The following is a 26213-nucleotide window of genomic DNA, read 5'->3' as shown; positions in this document are numbered from 1 at the left end:
TGAAAATCTTCCAAATTATTTACTCAATATCACCAACAAAATGCATAAAAGTTACGAAGCTAAAGCAAATTTGCACAAATTAAAAAATTCCCATCACTTTTTGAACGCACCACCGCTCCCTCCTGAAGAGTGTTGTCTTTGCTTACAGCGCCAGCTTTTAAAGCCAAATAATCTATATCGAAGAGAACTGTGCTGTGCAAGCAAGGCAAATAAACAGTTGGAACGGTTGGCGATGAAAGTTAATAACAAACTGTCGACTTTGGACATGTGCCGAAATATTCGCGAGAATCATCAACCGTTTTTTGTGTTTCCCGGCCAACCCGGGATTGTTTACAGGACAGCCGTAGAAGTAAAAGCAAAATAAATACGGCAGCGAGTGTTCTCTTTTCGTCCTTAAGCTGGATCTGCCCGGTAAAAGATGCGGTAACGGTTCGATCGCGAGCGTTGGCAGTTAATTGGGCTTAATGTGCTTAGCGTTTACACGAGTTTTAGCTAGTGGTATGCGCGACAAGCTTGTCTTCCACTGGAGTGCGTTAGAGGGCGTTAGGGAAGTTTGCAGCAGGCAGCCGTCTCTTAAGCAGAAACACGCTTGTCCAACTTACCCGCCGGTGTTAGGATGGGTTCCGCGGTGAGCGTCGCGCTCACGCTAACATGAATCTCACTCGGGGCGACCAGCGAACACTGCTGCGTGATCGTGCGCGGATTGTTCGTACCCCGTCCGCCCGCACTCGGACCGCGCGGATAATGATCGTCATCGTCCGGCTCCTCATCGTCCGTCGTACGGCCACCGTTGCATTCGTGCCGCTGCGTACGTTTGAACTTTTCCTTTTCCTCGTTCTCCAGATTGTCCTCCGTTTCGTTGGCGTTAGGGCCGGCCGCCGCGCCGGGCCCGGCCGAAAGACGAGATTCATCCACCGACGGTCGACCACCGGGTCCGGTTGGGCCTGTCGCCGGGTGCGCGTGACCCGCCGCACCACCTGGACCACCGTGGGCCGGGAGCTGTTGCTGCTGGTGCTGGTGCTGGTGCTGTTGCTGATGGCCGGCGCTACTGCTCACCGCACGACACTGCGTATCCTTGCGCTCTAACCGCTCGATCGGGGTCGAGGTCTGTTCGATCTTCTGCGTCTCGGTGACGGTTTCAAAGCTGTCCTTCGGCGGGTGACCAGCACCGCCGGCACTCTCGTCACCGTACTCGTGCGTTCCTTTGGTACGTGCTTTGTACGCATCGGCGGCATCGGAAATATGCTTAAACCATCTGGAAAGAGACGAGAGCGCGAGAAGAAGAAACCAACCATTAGACGCAAGGCATACCAACATCCAAAATACCCGATAGACGTTTCTCCCCCAGTAGAACAACGTAAACGCTAATAAGTGATTGCCACCTGGAAACGAGTGATGGGCGTCGAATCGGTTCACCGCCAAGGCTACCGCGGCGCTTCGCATGGTGTTTCGTTGTACCGCTGCCGGTGCCCGCCCCATCGTGCTCACCACCATCGAACCGAAGCTCGGGCAGACAGTGGGCAACCTCGGCGGCGATGCTTTTCCGGCGAAGTCGTCCTGTCACTGCCGGCACTGTTAAGTTCATCATTTTTCTTTCCGGTGAGTTCTCCCCGGTTGCTATCGAAGGAAGGGTATCATTTTGGCAACGGCACACGCGCTTGATGATTTAATGTCCCCGGGTTGAAGTTACACAGCTGTGTTGTAAATAATTAATTTCTTCACTTTGTCACACCGGCGATTCTCGGAATAAGTCGGTTATATATAGCGCGCGAGAAGAAGGTGAAATGTTCGCTCTTTAGCGTGTTTTTTTATTAAATCGATTTTAACTTATCACTTATCATCATTATTCAAATACATCTGCACAAAATGGAAAGCCACAAAACCCGTATCCGTTAAACACTATCTTCAAAGTTATCCAATTCCCTCGGTAAATATGTGTCACCTCTCAAGAAGAGGCATTGCCAATTAAAATTTGCCAGCACTCCCTTACTCTGTTCCTGGTCCACTCACTACTAAAACCCTCCCCACTTTGGAGGTTGTGTGTAACTGCTGTAATCACACACACCTAACGACGTTAGGTAACGCTCGCTTCATCCGGGTCCACACACCCGAGGACGTAAGCGAAGCGATAGAATCGTTCTTTGCCCTGGATAGGGCCCGGCAACGCCAACACCGACTCTCCACCACCTCCAACGTCAAGCCTTAATGTCGTTATCAGACAATGAATATTGCTCATCCAGGTGCGGGGTGCTGCAGTGCTGCTTGCATAACGATGTACAATGCCTCTGCAGTACTGTACAGCTCAGTTTATTGGACAGAAATTTGGTTACAAAAGTCATCGAGCGCGTTTCGGTAATTTAATCACCATCTCTCGCACCGAACGATCGGTGGACAAAAGGGTGCTCGTTGGTTTTTTTGTTTTGTTTTTGCGACTGTGACGAAATTCTTAATGTAATGTGATCTTCCCGAAAGGCGTGTGCGGGCGAGCGCGCGCACAAATCTGGACACCGGTTCCTTTTGTAACTGATAACCTTGCCAACCCGTCTCCTATGTCCACGGTTGAGAACGAAGCGCAGCAAGGAGGTAATCTAAACCGCAATTGAATTCTAGCTTTCTGCTTCCCAGGTGCCAAGCCGAAACGGGTTAATGGTCAGTTAGTTGAAACGTCTGACTGGAGAAAAGCGCTGTTGAATGGTTTCATCAAGAGGGATATTTTGTTGAGAACACGCTATTATTGGAAGCAGCTCGGTTTAGATTGTAGGAAGGTACTTTAGTTCGATCTTTGTATGGGCAGATCAAACAGCTCGTCTAGAACAGCTAGAGGGTGGATGTTCAACCATGAGCACGAATGATGTCATTGTAAAACTGAACGCTTCGACATGCAAATCGGAGGTGAACTTTTGGAGTTCCTGAGGTTTGAAGATGATAGAATTTGAAGAACATTAGGAGGGAATTCTTATGCATTTATCAAAGTATATAACTTCAATTTTCTGACGCTCACCATTTTCTAAACCAAGACTCTCAAGACTACAAGGCACGGCGATCGTTCGGAAACGACAAGGGTTTATCGGACGCCCCAACCACAAAACGAAAGTGAAATTTGAAGCAAAATTAATCAATTGCGGTTAGTGCTTGCAGTCTTGCTTGCGTTCTACGCCAAACCGCAACACACTTTCACGCTAGATCGAAGGCAATGAAATCCGATCGATCGGGAACCTCTCGGTGGTTTTTCGAGCTCAATGAATCCCCACACAAACCCATGTCCCAACAGGTCATGTCAATTTGTAATTTGTGTGTTTTTGCACAAAATGTAGCTTTGCACGTAGCACGAGACGCTTACGTGACAGGGTATGTGGAAACTTCCGGCCACAGGCTGCCAAGGCAAGAGTCTCGATATCATTAGGCTGTCAAGAAGTGTTATGGCCCGAAACGACATATGTAGCGAGCAAAACGATAAGAATGGCCTGTCGATGTTGACAGTTGTAAAACAATTCCATATCCTTTTTGCGAGACTAGCAGTACGGGTTCGGAATGTGGCGGTTTACATCTCTGCGTACATCGGCACAACCGGGCTCTCTCTCTCTCTCTCTCTCTCTCCATTGCTCATTGAAGAACCGGGAACTCGACCACATCATCACACACCGTTGGGTAATTGAATAGTTTATCGTACTGCAACAGGCGTGTTTAGACCGGCATTCTAATTGTCCTCCATTACATTGACGACCTAAACGACGACAAACACATTCGCTTGGCGTGGCGTATGTTGATTCTGCTCCGCATTGACAGCACAACACCCAGAGGTTGACATGTGTCAGCAACGCCGATACTATTGTGTTTTTGTTTGTGTGTGTGTGTTGATATCGCATATCAATAACAACCACAGGCAATTTCGTTTCCGCGGCCATGCATGGACATCCCAGCAGCACTCAGCTAATGTAAAAAGGGACGGTCCTGAGCAAACAAAACTGAACCTTCGCTGTTTGGAGAAGGTATTTTCAATTTACATGTGAACTGTTTTTTGAAAGGGGTCGAGTCGCTCAACAAGTTCTTGCCAAAACAGCAAAAGATTGATTAATTTGTCCCAACGCTAACAAGCTGCAAAACTACCATTAGCACACGCACTGACGGGTAAACAACAGGGGGTTCACTTTTTTGGTAGGTTTTGTATTAAAAAAAAACATTCATTTGTTTGATAAATTTCACTCTCATCACAAGATCACACGTCCAAACAGGGTCCAGCAGGGTTGAGCACGGTTGGTTTGGCTAATTTGAAGCATATCTCGGCCGACATCTTTTGGCACGCACATTTCCATTCACAAACCTCATCTGTTTAGCAAACGGAGAAAAAAAGGTTGCAAAACATTTCACTCTGCAAAACCTTCTCCCACCGCCCCAAATGGGGAAAAAGATGGGTGCAGGCCCGGCAGCACCACCGGACACAGTGTTCATCACCCTTACGCGGCTTGTGTCTTACAGCCCGATCTCCTGGCGCTCATTTAGTGTCAGTTCGCCAGCTTTTCCCCTGGCGGACCCGGGGGATCGATCTCTAAATAATGTTGAATGATATGTAAACAAACATTCAGGGACTGGGCCAAAACACCGACACCGACCTACGAGATCCAACACGGTCAGCCAATTGACGCGAGGAAGACGATCGGTTAATTCGACAGATTTCAAAAACATGGGTAAGGGGCGGTTCTCGGTCACATTTAACACACGGGACAGGCACAACACGCATCACCGACAAGCCGAACCGAAGATGAATAATGTAAAATTCAATGCGTGTTTCACAAGTCTTATTTTAAACAACATCGTTGGACACTCTACCCGTCACGACGATACGAGGGGTGAAACGGTTTCACTAACTCACCCCCCCCCCCCCCCCCCCCCCCGCTGTCGTCACTAAACTGTTTTTAAAAACTTTTCCAATTAATTCATTACACGGATTTCATTACACCAATCGGATGGAAAACACTACACTATCCAAAGCGCGCTCCACCAAAACACGACACAACGACCGCTCTAAGCCCCCCACAAGCACACGCTACTGAAGCCCCGATGCGATACGAAACTTCGCAAGGATACGTCCGGTTTTCACACGCTCTCGAGGAAAACTGAGCCGCCGCTGCCGGTTTCGGGCTGGTCTTATAGCGGCGAGGGGTTTTGTGTCTTTGGCGCCACTTGCTTTGAGCGATGACGCTGTTGTAAAAAGGGCCGTCCGACACACTCCCACTCTCTCTCTCTCGCTCTCTTTGGGGTGGAAGAGTTGGAGCTGGTGAAGGTCCACCGGGGGAGGTAAAGGAAAGGAGGAAAAGGTCCGGAACCCGAACCCTGCGCAGTTTATCTAACCATTCACTTCTCTTGCCTTCTCTCTCCCTCTCTGTCTCTCCTCTCTATCTCTTTGGGAAGTGGTCGCTCCCTTACGGTTAACGCTTAACTTGACCGATCTTGGAAGGTGTGACGAACAGGGAGTAGGATGGGGAGTTTGTCATCTGGCGGATGGCTTACAATATCGTGAAGTGATTTGATCTTTGCTTATTTGCAGAGAGCTGTCCACACGGGGTACGTACGATGTACTCTTGGATTAACAATAAATCAGAGGATATTTATTTGTTTTATGTATTTTAAAGAAGAGAGTATATACTTTAATTATTGAACATAATTAGTGAGTTTTGAATTTGATGATCTTCTCTTCTTTCTTCTGCAAGGCTCATTTCACAGTATGTTTTAACCATACATTTATAAAATGTATTCGAAAACAAAATCATCAGAAACCTATTTTGGTCATAAATATGGCCATACACGTAATATGCCAGTAGAGTTTAAATATTTTTGAAAAGATATTTTCAGTTATAGCAATTCATGTAATCCACAATTTAGCAACAAATTTAGCGACTAACCGCAAAATTCTATAAGCGATTTGCACTCATTTCATTGCATTCTAGCGAACCCTGCATCATCTTCACGCATAACATTGTTGAATCATTCACTTTGCAAACTTTCTTCCGAGAATGTATGGCTCATGCTTGGTGCTTTGTGAATATTTAATTTATATTTAATTTAGAACTCAACAAGCGCCCGGAATGTACGCCTTTTTCTTCTTTCGGGAACAGGAAAAAAGGAAGCGCAAAAGCAAAACAAAGTTATATGTTCCGGTTCCTGTGTAACAATTTCGCATTAGCCGTACCCATACATAAAAGAAAAAAGTCCGTTATAAAATTTTCAGCGCAATGTGTTGTGATAATTTTGTTTTCGTTCGATTTCCCGTTTTTCCTCGATTTTAGCTGGAAAATGTGGGGGGTGCTCTCTCTCGCTCTCTCTCGCTCTCTTTCTCCACAGGGCAAAAAACAGCCTCGACCTACACAACCTGCGGCCATCGTTGAAGCATCCGGCCGCACAAGACAGGAATCACGTTCAAAAGCAAGACAAACCCCTAAAATACGCACACACACGTGTAAACGGGGGGGATGGTTTTTGTGTTCTTTGGGTAGAAATTATTTTGACTAGAGGTCTGCCTTTGCTGCTGCCGGTCCGCCGTGGGTGGATGTTCGATCACGCGTTAAAGTACAGCGCTTTGCTCCGCAAATTTAACGTTCGGCGGGATCGTGCTTCGCTAAACGCCACGTTTGCGTTAGGGGTACACCGCCGAATGCAAACAGTGAGTGAGTTTTTTTCCGCAACAAGGGAAAATCAGGACACACCCTCCCCGGGGGGAACACGGCGCTGGCCGTGCTTCGTTGGCCAAACAGTGGTTCCGCCTGTACTTGACCTGGCTCGCATCGGAACTGCTGCCCCAAACAGATGCTGCTGCTGCTGCGAACCCCAGTGGGTGGATTCAAGGGTGGGAACAGCCATGTTGCGTTGCCAGAGCCGCCCCGGAACAACGACGCACAAGCCAGGGCAGTAGCAGCAGCGTCAGCCTGCTTAATGTCTTTTCACACCTTCCGATGTTGGTGTGGTTGGGGCTCTGTTTGGTGGATCTGGTTCATCGTGACCATCCTGTCGATCGGGGTTTGATTAGTATATGGACCCTACTCGCCTGCCTCCCGTGTCCGAGTTCTATTTGTGGGCATAGCAAATATGTGCGTAGTAGACACACATGCTCAGTAATAATATTCTTCTAGCTGATTCAAAAATCCACACCGAACCGAGTTTTGGGTAAGCCACTTGTACCCAATTAAATTGAATGCTTTCAGTGTACAAGAGCAGTAACAAGCTAGGGGGGGAAAAAGGGCTTGAGGCAGCTCTCAAAGAAATGTTAAGCTTTTGCACTGTTCCATCCAGCCCGGATGTGCTCATTGTTTTAGCTCTCATAAAATATGCTTCTTGGAAGGACCTCTCTTCCCACGCGCTCCACGATGCTTTCTATGTGCTGCTGGAAGGAGCACTCATTCGTTTTGTTTGTTTGTCTCATTTTTCTGATGTTTTTTAACTCCCCTTAGATACTTTTGCGCTTACTTTAGACAAAAGTTGTGTGCTTGAATAAATACTTGAAGTAAAAACTTTCCGTGATTTTACAGCCGTCGAATGCTTAGAAAAAACAGTTGTATTAAGTTAAATTTATAACAAAAAAGTTAAAAAAAATTCCTGCAATTGATACGATTGCGGGCAGTTTTTGGCAATTCGTTTTTCTCCATCCAGATTATAGCACCTCACCATAAATGAGATCTAGGTGAGTGATTGTTGCTGAGCTCCTGGCAGCTGCCTTTGGTTCGTGGATCTATCGCAGAGCAAATTTATGAAACTCGCACTGATGATATGCGCGCATAACCATTGCCTTTAATAAACGTACCAAGCGTAATGGACACACATAATCGATGACATTGAAGGCGCTTCTAGTCTAGTCATTGCTATCCGTTCATTGCTTAATTACACGTGTTGCACCCCTACGTCGTTCGCTCCAGCTTATCACCCCAGAGGAGCGCAGGTGGGACACGGAAGGGAGTGCAGAGGAAGAGCTAGGAAACGAGTTCCACGCCAAACTCTCGTTGGATCGATGCAATACCCTGCCCCTTTACATCATGCCGCTCTATGTACGGCAGATGAAACAATAACCAGTTGGCAATGAAGGGCGACAGACACATATGGCTGCACCATATGAGAGATGTGCCCGTGTCGCCACATCAGCTCATTGAACAGCACACAGCACACGGTGGAAAACTTGTTGATTCCCATTGCAACGGTAAGCCCAAGAAGAGAAAGTGGCAGCTAAGAAAAAGCGGTCGAACAATGTAGGATGCTTTTCCCATCTTGCTTCCACTGCTGGTGCTGAAGACACTACCACCTGAAGGCTGAGTGGGAAACTCACAAATATTACTCATTTTCTTAACACGATGAGCAATAGAAGCATGCATCCCGAAATGGGAAAGAATTATTATTTTTCTTCCTCCTTTTTGGTTTCCCAGAAAGAGAGACAAATGTTTTGTGCTGTGTGTTGGTAACAAACTTCAAAGGCACAACCAAAAAGGCGACCTTTTTGCCTAAATATATCCATCGAACACAACAACCCCCTCCGCCCATCGGAGATAGCACAAATGATTCATGCGTATCAGAAGTGAAGGGAAAGGGGGGGAAAAGGGAAGAAGGGAGTTTGGTCTGCCGAGAGCGGAGGCAAAAATTGGCAACTAAATATAGCGCACAGGGTTACCGTCGGTGCGCGACATGCCCATTTGCGTCTAATGAGTGTGTTCATTGGATTGTAAAACAGTAAGGTATTGGAGGCAAGAAGTATATTAAAGAGGCATACATTGTTACGCTAATTCCACCCCCCCCCCCCTCTCCGGATCGGTAAGCAGCTGCGTAAGATGCTTATGGCTTAGACTTTTCTGGAGAATTTAAATCAAGTTGCTTTGGGTGTTAATCCGTTGCAATAAACGACCCAAAAGTAATTTACAGATTCGGTTGTCCGTTGGCATTCTCATGACGTTGCTAAGCTGAAGTCTTGAAAGTCTATTGTACTGGGCAACAAGGGAAAAAGATGCGGAGGTTACTTTATCTCCGATTAGTCGGCACTATGACCTCGAAAAGGTTGGGGCTGACATTTCTTGGTTGGCCCGGATTTCGTGTAACCGGTCCTGAAGTGTGGTCACAGGTGCCGACATCGGCTTGCCATCGGATCGCTCCGATTAACATTTGGACATCAAAGTTTGTAACAGACTGATGCAGAATAAAAATTAAAAGAGGTATTGTCAAACAGTGCAAGACCTCCTAATCCGTCATGGACTAGCGTTCTGATGAATGATAAGGCTGGTTACTTTGTCAACAGACACCCAAAACGTACCACAATCACAATGGCGTGTCAGTGAGCTTAGATCTAGCATATTTAACCTCTTTTTAAGCGAAGTTTTTCAACTCAAGATTTATCCTAACAGACCAATGCCTCTTTGTCGCTATTGTTGCATGTACCGGTTGCTGTTGAACCCGCCATTATTATTATAATTACATCCGCGCACACAAAAAAAAACTCCCGGAGAACACTCTGGAGCAACGACAAATGCTACAAGAACGGTTAAAGTTTCATCAACAGTCCAAAATCAAATCGACCCCCCTTCTTACAATGCTATGGTGCTATGTGGTACTCACGTTTTGCACTCGGTGCTGCTCGGTGCGGTCAGTTCCAGCATCTGCGAGACGTTGGTGTTGATTAGGAAGAACGTATTTTTGTCGACGGCGCTCTGTCGCACCAGTATGAGATGGATTTTGGTGATCGGATTAAAGCGGCCTTCGGCGTACTTGCTTTCGCTTCCGCCGAGCCCGGGACTAGAGTGATACTTGACAAGATACTTGTCGTCCTGTGGAGAGAAAAAAGGAAGAAGAAAGTCATCATTCAACACACGCACACGCCTGGACTGTATAGCTAGCTCTGTCTCGCGGGGAAGCTGATACTAACCTGCTTCTGCAGCAACACCATTATATCTTCGAACAGTAGACCATGCAGTTGTACACCTGGATTCTTCTTCATCGTTAAAGGCCCATCGTGGATTAGCTTACGTACGGTTAGATCAATATTCTGTTGGTGTAAAACAGCAAAGGAATAGATTTTAAATTACAATGAAACAGTTAAAAACCCCATTTAGTAAATGACTTACTCTAAATTCAATAGAAGCTTCCTTATCTAGCCCACTCTTGTCGAGCTTGCGTTGGATTGTTAATAACCTGCGAAGAGGGAAGAGGAAAAAGGAAAACACCCCCCCTGTTACTACAAACGAAATTCCGCGAGAAATGAGCACATGCTACGCACTTATGCATATCTTCCTCAGTTCGCACCGCCTGATTGACGTGATCCAGTATCCGTTTGGCGGACTCGTGTGACTTGCGGATGGCGAGCGCCTCGCCCTCATTCTTCGGCGTGCTGCGCACGGTAAAGTTGTACAAATTGTCAAACAGCAGCGGATACTTGGTCAGCCTTTGTAGCGCCGTCGGTAGCAGATCCTTCAGCTGCAGCCGTCGGCACGCTTTGTGAGATTCGGCCTTGGTTAGGAGGCGCTGCAGCTGTTCATCCTTTTTCCGACGCTCCTTTAACGCCTCCAGGGCGATCTGTTGCCGGGCGCAGAAATGTGCCGCATGTTCCTTCAGCTCTTCGCCGGTTTGTCCATCGAACTGTGGGATGAAGATGATAGTTTAAATAAGTCCGTTCCGCACATTCCAGTTCTTTGTGGAGCACGATACAAATTTTAGTATAAAGTGAGTCGGGGAAACAGTTTTATAGCGAAATTCATAACATTTTTCACGTCTACTACGCTACACTGACTCACTTCCAGGCTCACAAACAATCGTGCATTCACCCTTACCATGGTCAGCAACAGATCACCGATCTCACGTACGACGTTCCCGTGCTCGCTGCGCCGCTGCTTGAGCTTCAGCTCGAACGCGGTGTGGAGATCTTTCAGGTGGATCAGCGAGTGGGGAAACAGTAAGTTCAGCAGCTCGTGCGGCAGGGCACCGGATTCCTGCAGCGGCCGCATAAAGATGCCCTCCAGTAGCCTCAGCGTGCGGACGTGATTACGCTCGGTTTGGTAGATCTCTGCAAGTGCAAACACAAAGACGCTTCGTTTACTTAACCGCTGGAAGGAGCAGGTGAAGGCTCCACATACCGTTGATCACTTCCTGGCGCTTCTTTTCCAGATCGCTGATGGAGGAGAGGATTTCGGGCGGGATGTTTGAGCTCCAGTCGGCTTCCGGTTCGACCGTACCCTCGTCCTCACTGTCGATCCATTCGCGGGCGGTAGGAACGCTCAAACCACTGCCGGGGCCACCGATACCGTGCGCCACGCTCGTCCCGCTCACGGTCGACGCACTCGAGGGAAGGATGGTGGCCGGTGAGTGTGTCGGGTTTGTACCGCTGACGGTTCCTGCTGGACCAGCCGAGGAAGCCGCAGTCATTGCACCGGTACCGCCACCACCACCACCACCACTAACCGCCTCCAGTGAGGTCGATCGACTGTCCAGTGCCAATGGAAGACTAGATGTGGAACTGCTGGAATAGTTGTTGTTCGCCAACGAGGACGCTTCATTTTGTTCATCACTGGAAGATAAAGAAGAAATGCATTAAAGTATCAACAAGCACTAAGAAGTATCAAGAAGCTCCCAAGGCATCTATCCTTCTAATTCAAAGACCCTTCTAATCGTAATAGCGGAGAACGGACGAACGATCCTCCCTCATCAAATGATACGAAAATGAAGTCACGCCCTCCAGCAAATCAGATGATCTTAGACATTCCTCGTAATCAAAAATATTTTTCAGTAAATAAATACCAATTTTGCACAGGAAATTCTACCATAAATCCTCATCTTCCATACACTGTACACCTCACGCCAGAGCCGCTAGGTGTATATAAACCGGCAACGTTTTGCAGCTCGTTCCTCGTTCCACGCCACAGCATGGTTATTTTAAATGCAAATTCATTACCTTCACCTTAACCAATTTGCAAATGCTGGGAAAAATGAGGTTATTCCTGTGGCCGCATGTGTTTGTGCGGCTAGAGCTAGTGTCATAACCCACATATCTTGTACCATCATCGTACCATTCCTTCCGAAATCCACCATCACATGGACGCATGCAGAACACGCGCGGGGTGAGTGCGGTACTGCTGCTCGTCCACATGCCGCCCTCGTGCCATGGATATCTGCCTCCGTTTGGTGGTGGTACGTAAGTATGTATGTGCACCGCAAAAACACACATCGACACCTACAACAAGCCGTACAACTGACCCTCATCGGACGACGTACTACCAACATTCACTATCGTTCTTATAAATATCAGTTTTCCCCTTGCCTCCCGCTCCTCCCCGTCCCTCCCTCACCACCCCTCCTGTGCATTTCCTTTTTTCCATTTTTCCATTTCACCCCTTGCAGGTGCAACCGCGCCACACACACACACGAGCGCTTGTTTGCCATTATTGCCCTGTGGTGGTTTTGCTGTGCAGTCTAATCCCTTGTTCTCGTACTAATCAGCACAGCTCAGTCAATTAGGAAGGGCACAGTCAGCGAGCCGGGAACGAGCGACGAATGATGAAAAGCAATTCTTCCTCGGTGCCCATCGGTCCTTCCCCGCTCGTGGGACCCGTTTTAAAAATCGCTCGGACGTCGCGCGCTCACACATCATGCCGCTTCTCTACGTGCCTTTTGGAAAGAGTTGCAAACGAGTATACGGCAAAGTTTGTCCATCGAACGGATGGAGGAGGTTTGTGCTGACGGAATTGCGCAAATAATGAAAAGAGAGAGAGCTAGATATTCGTTAGAAGCTATACCGATGACACCTGCAACTGCATTTAGACAATGTGCAGCTACGCTAGGGAAAGGAGGAACATCTGAGAGCTAAGATGGTTCAGATGGAAACGGCTTCACTGTAGGCGAAAGATGGTTTTACCTTAAGTCACTTTAAAAACCACCCACAAATAGTAGCATTTTCCTCTCTTCCTGATGGGAAACAATCACTTTTAAACTAACTAACTAGTGTCTGCATCGGCAAAAAAACGGAAACAGAACTTTAGACAGTCACTCTCACACCAACAAACAGTTCAAAGTTGCCATTTCTCTGTTCTGCTCGGCAAACACACCACACCGTCATCATCAACGCACCGGCACCCCCCTCTGGAAGCTTTGCTTGTTAAAGTTATTCTCGATGAACAAAATCAATGATCCACACCTATCCCTTTTTTCCTATTTTTCAACAGTGACCTACACAAAATTTGCACCACGTGGGTGGACTTACTTCAATTCTCTAAATTTTCAACAAAATTCTAAATAATGTTGGATATTGTTTTCCCGTATTGTTATAGAATATTGGCAAAGAAATAGTTGCACCTGACTTTTTAAACGATTGACCAACAATAAGTTGGACACACTGTTTCCACGCGGGCGATTCCTCGCGAGAGACAATAAAATCCATTTCCTACGAAAGGATGGCAATAAAGCGACGGCTGTGTTGATAGTGCAGAAAGGAAGGAAACTTCATTAAAACGGGCGTTTTACGTGTTTCCCTTCCTTCTCGTCCTCGCGTTGGAGGGATACGTCGTTCTGATCCACCTCCACGCGGAACAAAAGGGACGATCATCGCTAAAGCCCTGTTCCTGGTCGACCTGGTGGCAAAAGTTTTCTTCCTATGTGCTCTCCCACCGACCGACCGACCGATACACCACACTTTGTTGACATTTGTGTAGACGTAGTTTCTGCGGTGGTGGATTCTTCTAGGGGTTAGTATACTATATACCACATTCTGGTTCGTCCGTTCCCATTTGCTTTCTTTTAAAAAAAAGAAGCCCTGCTCCTGCGCCACGTTGCCACCCTTTTTTTTTTTTGGGACGCCTCATTTATCATCGAGTCGGCGGGTTAGGAAAGAAAAGGCGGGGACACTGCTGACAGCTAGCAGGAAATGGAACGCGCTTGATAATTGGTTTCCTGCAGGATCGCCCATCATGCAGGAAAGCGGCAGAGAGAAACAGTTAAAGTTCGAAATTTGCGCCACCTCTCTGGAGCCACCTATTCCTGCCGTTGGAGCAATTCCGCTCCATCGAGAACTCGATAAAGACATTAAAAATGATAACTACCGTACCGCGGTAGTGTAGTATTTCAAGCAAGAAACTCTCTCCCCCTCTCTCTCTCTCTTTCTCCGGGTAATCTATCTCCCCCCTATCCTTGGCTGCACGGTCGTAAACATTCCTAGGCACCACATGCACGCCAAACACACCTCCCAGAACTGCCCAGAAAAAAGGGGTGGAAAACAGGTATTGGGGTGGATGATTCTTTTTTCCCCCCTTGTCGGCTCGGTGTGTGTGTACAAAACGCACTGTTCTGTTTACATTACATCGGTTGGAAAGCCGATGGAAATCCAATTGGAAAAATACTGTACTCCTTCTACCAAAGCTTCGTCCGTTTTCCCAGGAACTCTGCCTGGGTTCTTACGGCGACGGGTCTCGTGGGTGTGTGGTGAAGCCGGAGGGTTTTTGCTTTCCTTCTATCCGATGGTATGCACCAACTTCAAATACCTTGCCCACGTACGCACAAACACACGCACACGCTCAAAAACACTGGAGGCCATACGAGGAACTTGCTTGCTAGCGTTACATGCATTACCCGGGGAGTAGGTGGTGTTGAGTTTCCCAAGGTTATGTACTATCGCGCGACGTACACGCAGTGCGATCGCTATCGTTTGCCCACTTACAGAGTGGCAAGGAATGAACAGAATACACTGAAAAGCGCATTCCCGAATGTTGGTTCAAGTTCTACAGAGCTATCGTCCATTAGGGTGTGGAGGGTTTAAACAAACTCTAGCATTTTCTCAGAACTTGGCAATTTCTCAGAACATCTTCAGGTTATCTGCAATGCAAAAGAAACACCAATCCTGATCTTCTAGATCCAATTAACACTATATATCTTCCACAATCGCACACACTCACAGGCACGGTGAACTGGGTCCGCCGGTTGAGAAGGAAGCAGATTTGACTCTCGCCAAACGGATCGACCGTCGACGCATTCCTGGTCGTTCCTCTGGTCGTAACCGTCAGGCCGACGATCGGGGGGACCACTACTTATCAGCGGGCGCAACAACAAAAAAAAAAAACAGACTAACCCCCAAAACTTTTCCACCGAGTCCGGAAAACTAAACTGGACCACAACACATCGACACTCTGTACCCTGTTGGTGTGCCGACACACGCGCGCGCGTTTTATTTCGCCTCAGTTCGTTGGCTACACGTATCTAGAGGCCCCCGAGCCGCTGTGGTCTGCCGCTACCAGGCGTTACTACTATCGGCCGGTGTGCTACTGGCGTACGACGACCAACGGCGGCCGACGCGACTACTACTGTGAGTTCCACTCTCTCGCTGCGGAACCGCGCGGATTCGAGAGAAGTAGTCGGATGTGGATCCATCTGGAGCAGACTGTGTGTGTGTGTGTTGGTGTGTACACGAATAATAAAGAGGAAGAAACAAAAAAGCCAACAAAACCCTACAGTGTGAAGTCATTGTGGCGTAGGTGGGAGCTGACGGGGAAAACAGCATTTTCCCTGCCCTCATCAGCGCGCACCGATATTGCCAATCTACCACCGGGGAGAAGTGGCGGGCGGCGATGGGCAAACTCTGCTCGGATCGTGCGCACACACTACCATTTGTCGGTCGAGAGTCCCACCGTACAACGGGCGTCTGTCACTCGGGCTGGAAACGATAACCGTAACGCAACTGTCATCTCTACTCCGCCGTACCGGGTGACGGAAGCAGCGCACTGGGTTTGTCTCGATAAAACGGGGCGAAGAGTCCAGGTACCAGCGCCCGACGGATGGGATGGAGAAAAGTTGGCCACCTGGCTAATTCATCCGAAAGGAAAATTCCGTCCAACGGATAGGAAACTGGAGCACAAGGAAAATGTCCAGCAATGGGCGGCAACGTGGATCGGTGTGCAACGATACCCGGCGATTCAAATCTTCAGTCAAGTGCATCTTCCTAATGAAGTCATTCGAATGTACATATAATTGCTCTAGTTTACAGTACGGCCAGGTCCACCAGGTAGAGAGAGAGAGAGAGAGAGAGAGAGAGCTGTGATGACAGAGTCGATACTATCAGGACTTAATTGTAGCAACTTTAATTTCAACTGTCAGGATGATGCACTTCTTCGTCTTACGTCTCCCCTTAATACTAATTCTAGCGGGGGACAAACTTCAACGTAGGCTCAGCTTCGTTTTATGATAGCAATCGTCCCATTTTGTATCGCTTCCCGGTTATACTAAAAACAATCGGCGTGTGTCACCAGGACAAAACAAACCGACGACATCGCCGCCCCCGAAAGCGTCGGCCATCATTTTGCTTGCCCGTTCGGCGATGATGATGATGTTTACGTAGTGATGGTTTTTTCTGCTGGGAAAAAGGAAAAACATCGAAAAAAGAGAGGAAAATATTCCACTGCATGCCCAGGAAGCGGGTCAACGACAAACAGAGAGACCGTAGCAACGTAGCATCCCCATAATCAACGGTGATGGTGGTTGTGGTTGTCGTCATCATCATCACCATCACCCAATGGCGGCATACAAAAAAAAAGGTTCTATTTTCAGCTTACGTCAGCTTTTTATCTTTACCGATTGGTTTACGATTTGCGTCCTACTCACGCTCCAGGAGAGCACCAAGAGCAGGATGTGAGGAGCAGGTTCATTAATCGATCGTAGTCAATCATGTTTTCGCTGCCGCCCCGTACACAAACACAGTGACGTCACCCTTTAATCGGTAACGGAGGATTTCTTTCTCTACCACTTCTATACACCTTAAGAATCCACGCGTAACTCGCCGCGGCACTATCAACGCTGCGAGCGCGAGCGCGTTGCTCATCACATTCCTCCACCGAGTGTGTGTGGAGCACGTTTCCTTGTGCTTTATGTTCTGCACGCGTCAAAACACGTCTCGCAAAGCAAGTGTGTGCATTTCTTGCCTAATGCTAAGGAAAATATTTTCCATCCACATAACTTAACTAGACTTCCTTGCTTGGAGCGGGTGGAGTGGGTCGAAAAACGTCCATCCCAGTGTCAAAAGCCAGTGTAAATCTTGGTTTAAAAATAACCGCCAAATTTCTTCCAGTGGGTAGGCGCGTTTCGGGCAATAGCAATGCCATAATTTGACTCCAATTTGTAATAACTAAAAAATAAAGGGAAGCATTCTAATGTAATACAATTACTTACGCCGTTTTTGTCAAGCTCGGATCGGATGTTTTCCTTCGCGTGGTGCGCGTTTTCTTCTGCGATCTTTCCTTGTACGATTCGGATCGGTTTACCGATACGGGGGCAGATTTGGATTTAACGCTAGACGGGACAGAGAGATCGGACGTATCGTCGTTAGCGGTGCGGGTTATCGGATCCCTGTTTAAAGCGACTTACTTTTCACGGAACTGATCATCATCCACCGACTGTTTGTAGCCGTAGGCATCAGACGATGAGCTGTTGAGATGGTCGGATGTGCCACTAGTGTTAGCTAGCTGTCCACTCAGGTTCTGCCGGCGGTCCGATGGCTGGCGGGCTAAGGATGTGTTGGTTCCTCGCTCTGTAACGTGTCAGAATGATTAGTTTAGTTTTTCCCACAAAAAAAATACTACTAAATCTGTATCAAAATTTGTCAAGCTGCAGAAAAATACACCAATGAAGTAAAGCGCTAAGCGACACTCGAAGGCAACGTGTCAACAATTTCAAGAAGCTTTTTTAAAAACTCCCCGTAAGATGAATGACGAAATCAGTCGAAATTCGTTGCTGCTCGGCGAAGAGCTGATGTCATTCTTAGGATGCTTCGGATAACTCAACAGCATAAGTCAACAGCGCGCGACGCGTTGGTCTTTGACGCGACATTGTCTATGCAAACTGAAGGCTACAACACTCCAACCGGTTGCTCTCGAGAGTGCCCCGTGCGTCATACCGGATAATGCTGTCTAAATGCTTCTAGCGAAAATTGATCTCTTCCGAGTGGACAAATTTTAATGGCAATCCACCAAGAGGTTTTAGATGGTACGTCCTTTGACTGATAGAGTCATTTAACATTTTTAATTTAATCTGTCTGATTTAAAAAAAATGGAAGAAGAATCAGATTTTTTTAAAAAATAATACAACGAATAAGCATTGTTCGACATCTAGTTGAACCGCGTTTTCCGCGGCAAAGCAATCTTATCAAACCGTGTCGTCGTCCACCACTTCACCTCACACACACACACATTTGTTGCATGCGAAATATTTACCATTTCCGGTGCTGTCATCATTCGGATCGCCCACTTCATTCATTTCTTCGCCTTCTTGGTCTGCTCCTGCCCTTGTTCCACCCCAACCTTCGTCTTCGGAGCCACCGCCATCCAGTGGTTCTGGGGTTTTGGTAAAGCTTTCCGTCCTACTAGACGGAATCGAGGAACGCTTCTGTTGCTGCTGCTGCTGCTGTGCCTGTAGGCTCTTGCGGGATTTAGACTTCTGCAGCTTGTACTTCTTGTGGTGGCCGGGTGCGAGATTGCCGCTGCTAAGATGCAACAGATGTGAGCGCGAGCTGCTTATCTGCGTGCGATCGTGTTTGTTTACGTTCGTCCCGTGTTCAAGTGTGTGCGTAAACCGTCATCGTCGTGCGAGAGTTTCAAATTTAGGGCCACCATGTTGTCACCGTGACGCGGGTTTTTTTTTTTTTGTTTCGTTCATTGTTATTACAAGATCGGTTGTTGATCGTGTGGAGAGCGGAAACAAAACGTACAAAACGTGAAGCAGTTAAACATCTGGTCATTGAATGTGCGCCTTCTTTTACAAGTGGCCGTACGCTTCTGCTGTCCCTGCACAGTAGTTGGACAGCAGGACACAGTGTGGAGGGAAGTTTAATTACAATTACAAATTTCGAACCCTTTCTTAGATTGTAATGTCAAAAAAACTTGAAGATACTATCACTTCTGTCTGTTATCCTGCCATCCAACTGAAGTGCTCTAGAGACTCTCTTCTAAAATTCTCAGAATCACAAATTAGCTTACAGATTTGCTCGGAGACAACGGATACGGTCCATTGATGGAAGGTTTCCCGTCGCCCGCTCCATCGTGATGATCGACCAACTTCGCCAGGAACTTTGCCGGCGAATGCTTGTTGTGGTTCAGCTTGTTCTTGATCAGCGTGTTAATGTTCAGGTTCGTGTTTGACTTGGAGCTCTTGATCGTGGCCGATCCGGTCGTTGTACGCGTGTCCGTGATCGGCATCGTGACCGCTTTCTTCGCTCCATCCAGCCGCGACTTGGACGAACTCTTCTTGTACGTTCTCGGCGGTGGCCGAATAACCATCAGCCCTACGGTAACCGGACCCGTGCTGGGCGAACCGGCCCGATCGGAGGATCCCTTCCGATCTTTGCTCTTCTCCCGTCGCACACTGTCCACCTTGCCGCCGGTGGCACTTCCGGTTGCGGGCGGTTCACCATCGGGCGCTTGCTTCGGACCATCGTCCGTGCTCTTGATCTTGCGCCGCATGCGCTTCTTCAACGTCGACACACTGAACCGATCGTCTGGAAAGCTTCCCGTGCGGAACCACATCATGACACTCTGCTTGATGCTGACGTTTTGCTTGACGTCCCCTTACTGGCATGCATTCAAAACGATCAAACACACTGGGCACGAGGCACGACACTGGCGAGGTTCGTTTTTTTTGTTTTTTTTTTTGCTCTTTTATCCAATTTTTGACTCAAACTGCCAGAAGGTCACGACACTGAACCTCACATAGACTTGTATTCCTTTGCGATTCACTATCACCAAAAAAAAAAAACAACCATTGAAACACTATCCAAGCATGGTGGGAATGAGTTAAAGAAACCTTTACCGATTTTCACCTCACACAAGATGGATTTTTCACGCGTAAACAGTTAACATCGAAACAACACATCAAGCGAGTGCAAGAAGGGCACAAGAGCAACTGTACTGAGGCAGCGCAACTGTTTATCTTGGTCGGGGAGGATTTGAGGGAGTTGGTTGGCGGTTTTTTTTGCTATCGTTTTTGTACACCAAAACTTCAGGCAATACACATGTGCGCGTGTTTGTGTCCACCCCGATTCTCAAACATGGTCGAAAGTATACATGGGATCCCCACCACTATCACACTGCTGGCTGATCTTGCCAGTTGATGGAGGAACGGAAATTTTAAAAATAAACCGTCAAAGGCAGGCTCAGTTCGCTCTGAAACATACCAAATCGAATGAACAAAACACACATACACCATGAAACAAACAAAAAAAAACACGTCTCAAACCGTGAAGAAAATGCGGTTCTTCGTCACGGTTAGACGTTTGACAGGATGAGAGAGAGAGAGAACAGATGGGAACAGAGGCGGTCGGGGGCGAATGGTACGGATGGCCGGTAAGGCCACCTCGCCTCATCTGCCAAGGAATGTGTGTACATATACAGCGCCCAGACGCGGGTCGGCCAAATGTCGGCCAAAGCGCGCAGCGAAGGGAAAGAAGTGAAAGATTAAAAACAAAACTGCTAAAAATCGACAGCCGGCCGCGCGTTCGACTCGAGTTTGTTTGGCTTGTTCTGTTGAATGAATTATTCATGCGCCACCAGCACAACCGAATGAACCGAACGCGGCGCATATTGGTGACGATATTGGAATCTTTGGTTTCGAATTTGAATTTGAATTGAAACGATTAAGAGAGACACACAAAAAACCGTCAATGACCCACCACCGACACTCCCCTATCAAAACCGATTTGAAACTAAACTGCCATTTGCATTCGCTTGCAAAACTCCAACCCCTGCACAAATGATCACTTGCTTTATGTTGCACGGGAAGCCTCTCGTTACAACTAATTGCAGCGATCGGGTACTTCTCAAACTACCCAGAAAACGACACAGTTGATTATTCGGGAAGGTCCACCATCGTAGGTCGAGCTTCGCAACTTCTTCATCGCAATTAATCATTCGCAATGAGAGCACCGGCGGCAACAACTCGTCCCCCCCAAAAAAAACCCAACGCTTGCTGACGACGATGGTCTTAAATGCGTTTTTCCTTGTGACGCTGCCAAAGCAATCATCACCACCACCCCATTACCAGCATCGTTCTGCAGAAGAGGGTAGAGCGCGCAAGTGCACCACTAAACGCACACATTGTCGTCAAACTGTTGCATTTACTGCTGGCATGAGTTTCTGGTGAAACTAAACTACTCCTGGTGGGTGGTGCCATATGCAAAAGTTATATCTCAACAATCAGCTGCAGTGCGGTGGTCTTTGCTTTCATGGCGTGGATCAAAATCGAGCTCTTGATCTTGCGGGACGTGCTGGTAATAAAGCTGCCCTAACAGGTCGGTTTCTTCTGATGGGGTTTTACTGACATCGACAAGCCGAGTTAAACTAGGGAATAGCTCTGGAAATTCAAATCGTCAGCAGAATATACACATTCATTTCCTCACTGATTCTATAGAGTTTCTAGAGGCTGGTCATGCCATGATAACGACACCGATCAACCAAGATCATTAAACTACTCTCTTCTAAGCATCAAAAGGAATCGTATAAAAAAAACAGCTTTTTGCTATCCTCCTAACTCCTAAAAAGAACAGCATTCATAAATTGATGTGAGAAGGCGAATGGGAAGAAAAGAATCCCATCTGTTCGCGACACACATACACACACACACGCGGTGATGACATATCGGTGTTGAGCACCTACGCGAAATGCCGCGATAATTCTATGAACTGTGCGGTGATGGCGCTGAGACAGTCCTGTATTTCACGAAATTGTTGCCGATCTTTACCACCGCCCCCCCCCCCCCTGCTTCCTCTCACCACCGCCCGCTCCTTCCTGTGAAGGTCGGGGTCGAGATACTGTTTGACTAACGAACGACCTTGAGTATATACTAGTGTATTACTACGCTTGGCTTTAATTGCAAAACCATAGCAATTGACCTTTTTTACACACACCACTATACCACTTTAAGTTTGCTTAATAAATATTACATAGTACACAGACACACCGAGCACATACGCCTTTTCGCGCAAATTAGTATTTTTGTAGATTTTTCACCTTAAATCACCTTAGTAGTAATTCATAAATCACCTCAGCAACAATATTTCTCTATATATTATTCTCAAGATTGCGATTATTTCAATTCAACCAACAACAAAAAAAACCGTTTCATTCAACGGAAAAACGAATAAATTCGCGCGACAACACAGCGACGGTAGCGCGATGTCCGTTCATCATCCGCGTTCACCATTCGACTGGTGAGAATCGGGTGCCGAACACCGACCGCGACCGTGCTGCTGCTCTCTGTGGTCCCGACCCGACACACAAGTGTCGCGCGCGCATTCGTCGTTGGCGCACATTTTGCACCGAGCGCGCACATTTTCTACAATGGAGACGCCCGCTGACGCTGCTATGCCATCGCGTGCCGCCTTGGGACTATATATTCACGATAAAGCCGCGATGTGAGAGATGAAGTGAGCAATCCATCCACAGGGGTGGATTTAGTATGGCTTTTTTTTTCTTCTTCTTCTTCCCCCAACATGCCTGTCAACATGGGTGAATATTCTTGTTTGCTTGGGGTTTGCAGTCGTGCGAGAGAATACAGGGTTTCCAGGGCATAACAAAAATCTTCCCGAAGTGCGGCATGACCAGAGTTCAGATCCCATCCAGACCGTCTCCTCGTACGCAGGGGGCTTGACTACCTTGCTAAGGGTAAAATTAATTCACAGGGAGCCTGAAATGGCAGGCCGAGACCTCTCGAGGTTGTAGTGCCAAGGAAGAAGAAGTTTTTATTCAGGAGTTGAGATGATCTCCATATGCATGCGCATGCGCCCCAATGCATAATCCATCACTAATTTACTTATTGCGCCAAACCAATGTCCAATTAAAGTGGACAGTGTGTTACTAGAATCGATGGCTTTGTGTCCAAGAATCTTAATGAATGTTGGCTGGATCAGGTGAAGGAAGACCTGTCGGATATCGGGCGCCTACACGGATGGGAAGCTGCAGCCAGGGATCGAGTTTCCCGAAAATCTATTGTTGACCGGGCCATGTCACGACGACGTGCTCTTTAAAAGAGTAGGCCAACATGATGATGATGATGTGCCCAAGAAGAGGGCTATTGTGTATCGAGAATCACAACGCTTGTTTTTTAACCTGGCAAACCCTGCATTGGCTTAGAGGGTGAGAACATTGTGAATCAAGCTTAGCTGCTTCGGGCAATGACGGTGGTGACGGTGAGTTAGTCTGGCAAGCAAAGAGCGAGAGAGATGCCCGTGAGAATGGCGGGCTTTGACAACGCGATCGCGAAACCATTGAGACGAACTGAATGAGATTGCGTGGAATCCCAGGAAATGAAGGAAGAAAAAATACCCTTTCTTGTAAACATAAGTGCGACACGATGAAGAAATATGGTTCCAGCGGCGTTGCTGATACCACAATCAAACCATCCACGAGAGCGCCTCAAGGGCCACTTGATAAAGGTTCGTTGCATTCATATTCTGCAGCTTTTAAATCATTAATGCAATTGATCTGCTGTTTTGCTATTCGACCAGCGCGAATAAGACAAGACGAGCGAGCAAATCGAGCGTTCATCGAGGTTGTACGGTTAGGAACAAAAGAGTAGCAAGTCAACAAATGAACCTACACGCAGCTGGTGCAGGTTTGCGGTGCATGGTAAACACTACGAGCTGTGTACACACAAATCTCTCTCCCTCTCTATTGTGCTTCACCACCATCCCTCGCAAGCTGATGATGTCGGAATGTCTCGGTGCAAAACTCTTTAGAAACAACATCGATCAGCAGCGTGTGGAGCTGTTATACGAGCGCTAAAGGTGAGCTTCATCATACGCACGTGCTGCAAACTTTGTTCAGTTAGTCATCGGGCCAGGCAGAAGCTTAGCAGAGGTCGAGTGCCAACATGTGATCATAACGGTGACGATCACCCTCCTTATCGAAAACCACATTTACGGCGTGACAAATTCGTTCGCTCCAACACTAGGAAAGCCGCCGGTGTAGTGTGTGTGTGTGTGTGTGTGAAAGCAAGAGGGAAGGCTAACAAGTTCCTCGATCGTGCCTTCTTCGGAAACATGAAAATGACGTAAACCCTTCCATAAAGGCGGTTTTGTCCATAATGCTTGTTCGCCGCCCTACGACACGCTACCACGCGCTTGGAAGCCACAGCTAGAGCAGCTAGAGCGTAGGTAATTAAAGTGGTGGATGCCTTTTTTTTTTTGCTCAATCATTGCGGTATACTACGCGAACTGGTGTAGTTGCACACGAAAGCTTGCCGCCGCTGCAGAGAAAATCCGTTCCGTTAGAGATGCGGCGGTTAGGGCGTCCGAGAGCCCCATGGAAATAGAAGCAGCTTTTCCCATAAATACGAACGCACACGCAGACAGGCCTGAAATAGGACCGAGCCAAAAATGGATATGCCAGTCTAGGGCAGGTCAATTGCGATTATTATTATGCACGTTACGTTTGCTTAGAGGGCGAACATTTCATTTCATTCCATTGCGAGTCGATGTTGTTCGGTGGCAAAACAAATTTCCCTTTGATTTGCTTTCCTTTTCTAAACTACTTGTTGCTCTCTCTCTTTTTGATACATTATTATTTTGATACAACACTTAGTCAAAATAAGATATTCCCATTGAAAATTTAGCATTTTGAAACTGCCAGTCTAAGGAAAAAAATGCCACAAATGTACTCAAAATCATAAATTGAATCATTCGAATCGATAGTTATGGTCGAATTTCTGGAGCCCTGGCGCTCTTCCTTTAATACAACATATTTGGGGTGGCCCGGTAGTAAAGGCATGACCTTGAGAGGTAGTTAGGCCAAGAAGAGACAACATATTTTTAAAGGATTCAAATTCATCGACCTTTAGTCATAGAATAGAGGAGATCATTCAGATTATTGTATGTAGCTGGAGGCGCCCAGTACTTAACCCAAATAGGCAATACTCATAACCGTCGTTTTAGGATGTTGTTTTGATGAGTGAAACAACTCTGCAGTAGTATTAGCTATATTCTCATATCTAGAACTTCGACGTTGAGGATCACTAGTTATTCACCGTCTAAAACCGATTGAAGTCTTGTGACATATTCGTGTAGGCCTGGCATGAGGATCAGTAGTACAATGCAAACCATTCGGTATGAGCAGCTCATATAGTGCTTATGGGAAAAAAAGTCGGTTGGAGCACAACAATCGCTCAAGATTGTTGAGAGGATCTTTTCACACTAATTTCATATACTCTTACTTTCATACTTTGCTCAAACTGTTGTTGTGGATATAAGCTTATGTGTGGGGCGGTCCGGTGGCCGAGGCGACAGTAGCGACGATCTTCACACGGCATGGCCGGAGTTCAAATCCCATCCAGTCCGCCTCCCCGTACGCAAGGTTTGACTACTTTACTACGGCTAAAACGAAGTCACAGAAAGCCAGAAATGGCAGGCCCGAGACCTCTCGAGGTTGTAGTACGAATTTTACGATATTCATAATTATAAACTGCATTTTATACTTCATTAGTGATTTGTAGCTTGACAAATTTTGATACACTGCCATAAAATGATCCATCATCCTTCTGTACTCACCACTTATCGTTGTGTCATCTGCCGTCGCATCATCATCATGTCGGCGGGACTTATCTACAAAGCGAAGAGGGAAAAAAACAGGGGGGCAATTCATGAAAACGTTCTACTTTCCTCAGAATCGCGTTGGCCATTCATCGCGTGCTTACCTTGATGATGATTGCGACTCGAGATTTTCTCCATGAGTTTGGTGATTTTGCTGTCGTTCTTCTGTGTCGCCGGCCCAGGACAGTACTCGTTCAGATCTTTTGCACACGCCCGGTGAATGTTCAATTCGCAGTCTAAAAAAGGGAAGTAGAAAAACCAAACCAAGGCACATTAGTTGCAAGAAAAAACCCCAAACCGGCCATTCTCCCGTCGGGATACGTACTGGTGCAATGGTAGCCCTGCGGGCTAACACCCCACAGAATGTTCTGACAGTGATTGCACCGCGTCACTTCGTAGTACGGCTGCAGGTGTAAGTTGTGGCCGCAGATCGTCTGCTTCCGGTTCTTGGTCATCAGCCGGCTCTTGAAGCTTTTCTCGCGACTAACGAAGTGGTGCACCTTGTCGATCGGTCCGCCGGGATTGCAGCGGGTAACGAAGAACCGCATCAGTACGGTCGACAGGGCCGAGCATAGGGCCGACTTCTTTGGATCCTCCTTGGGAGACTCACGCTCGAGCTCATCACTGTAAGCACCGAGAAATAGAAAAAGAT

The 26213-nt window shown here is 47.3% G+C and overlaps 1 protein-coding gene and 1 long non-coding RNA gene across 13 annotated transcripts in view; both read right to left on the bottom strand.

Moving 5' to 3' along the window:
• The window catches only part of LOC118508143, a 66655-nt gene that overhangs the window by 5424 nt on the left and 35018 nt on the right, over positions 1-26213 (bottom strand). For all 12 annotated transcript variants that reach the window (XM_036047671.1, XM_036047678.1, XM_036047676.1 and 9 more), the window contains 12 exons: positions 25887-26185; positions 25666-25797; positions 25520-25573; positions 17356-17518; positions 17161-17280; positions 11094-11524; positions 10791-11023; positions 10241-10599; positions 10089-10155; positions 9890-10009; positions 9583-9791; positions 603-1255 (listed from right to left, as the gene is read on the bottom strand). In XM_036047671.1, the coding sequence (XP_035903564.1) occupies positions 603-1255; positions 9583-9791; positions 9890-10009; positions 10089-10155; positions 10241-10599; positions 10791-11023; positions 11094-11524; positions 17161-17280; positions 17356-17518; positions 25520-25573; positions 25666-25797; positions 25887-26185 (2840 nt within the window). The remainder of the gene's footprint in view (positions 1-602; positions 1256-9582; positions 9792-9889; positions 10010-10088; positions 10156-10240; positions 10600-10790; positions 11024-11093; positions 11525-17160; positions 17281-17355; positions 17519-25519; positions 25574-25665; positions 25798-25886; positions 26186-26213) is intronic.
• On the bottom strand, positions 19729-22615 carry LOC118508146. Its single transcript, XR_004905742.1, has 2 exons — positions 21987-22615; positions 19729-20144 (listed from the first exon to the last, which is right to left on the bottom strand). It is a non-coding gene; the product is annotated as an uncharacterized LOC118508146 (long non-coding RNA).

Source organism: Anopheles stephensi, chromosome 2 (assembly GCF_013141755.1).
Source record: "Anopheles stephensi strain Indian chromosome 2, UCI_ANSTEP_V1.0, whole genome shotgun sequence".
In the NCBI taxonomy this organism is placed as follows: domain Eukaryota; kingdom Metazoa; phylum Arthropoda; class Insecta; order Diptera; family Culicidae; genus Anopheles; species Anopheles stephensi.
This window is presented reverse-complemented; position numbering and strand designations above follow the sequence as displayed.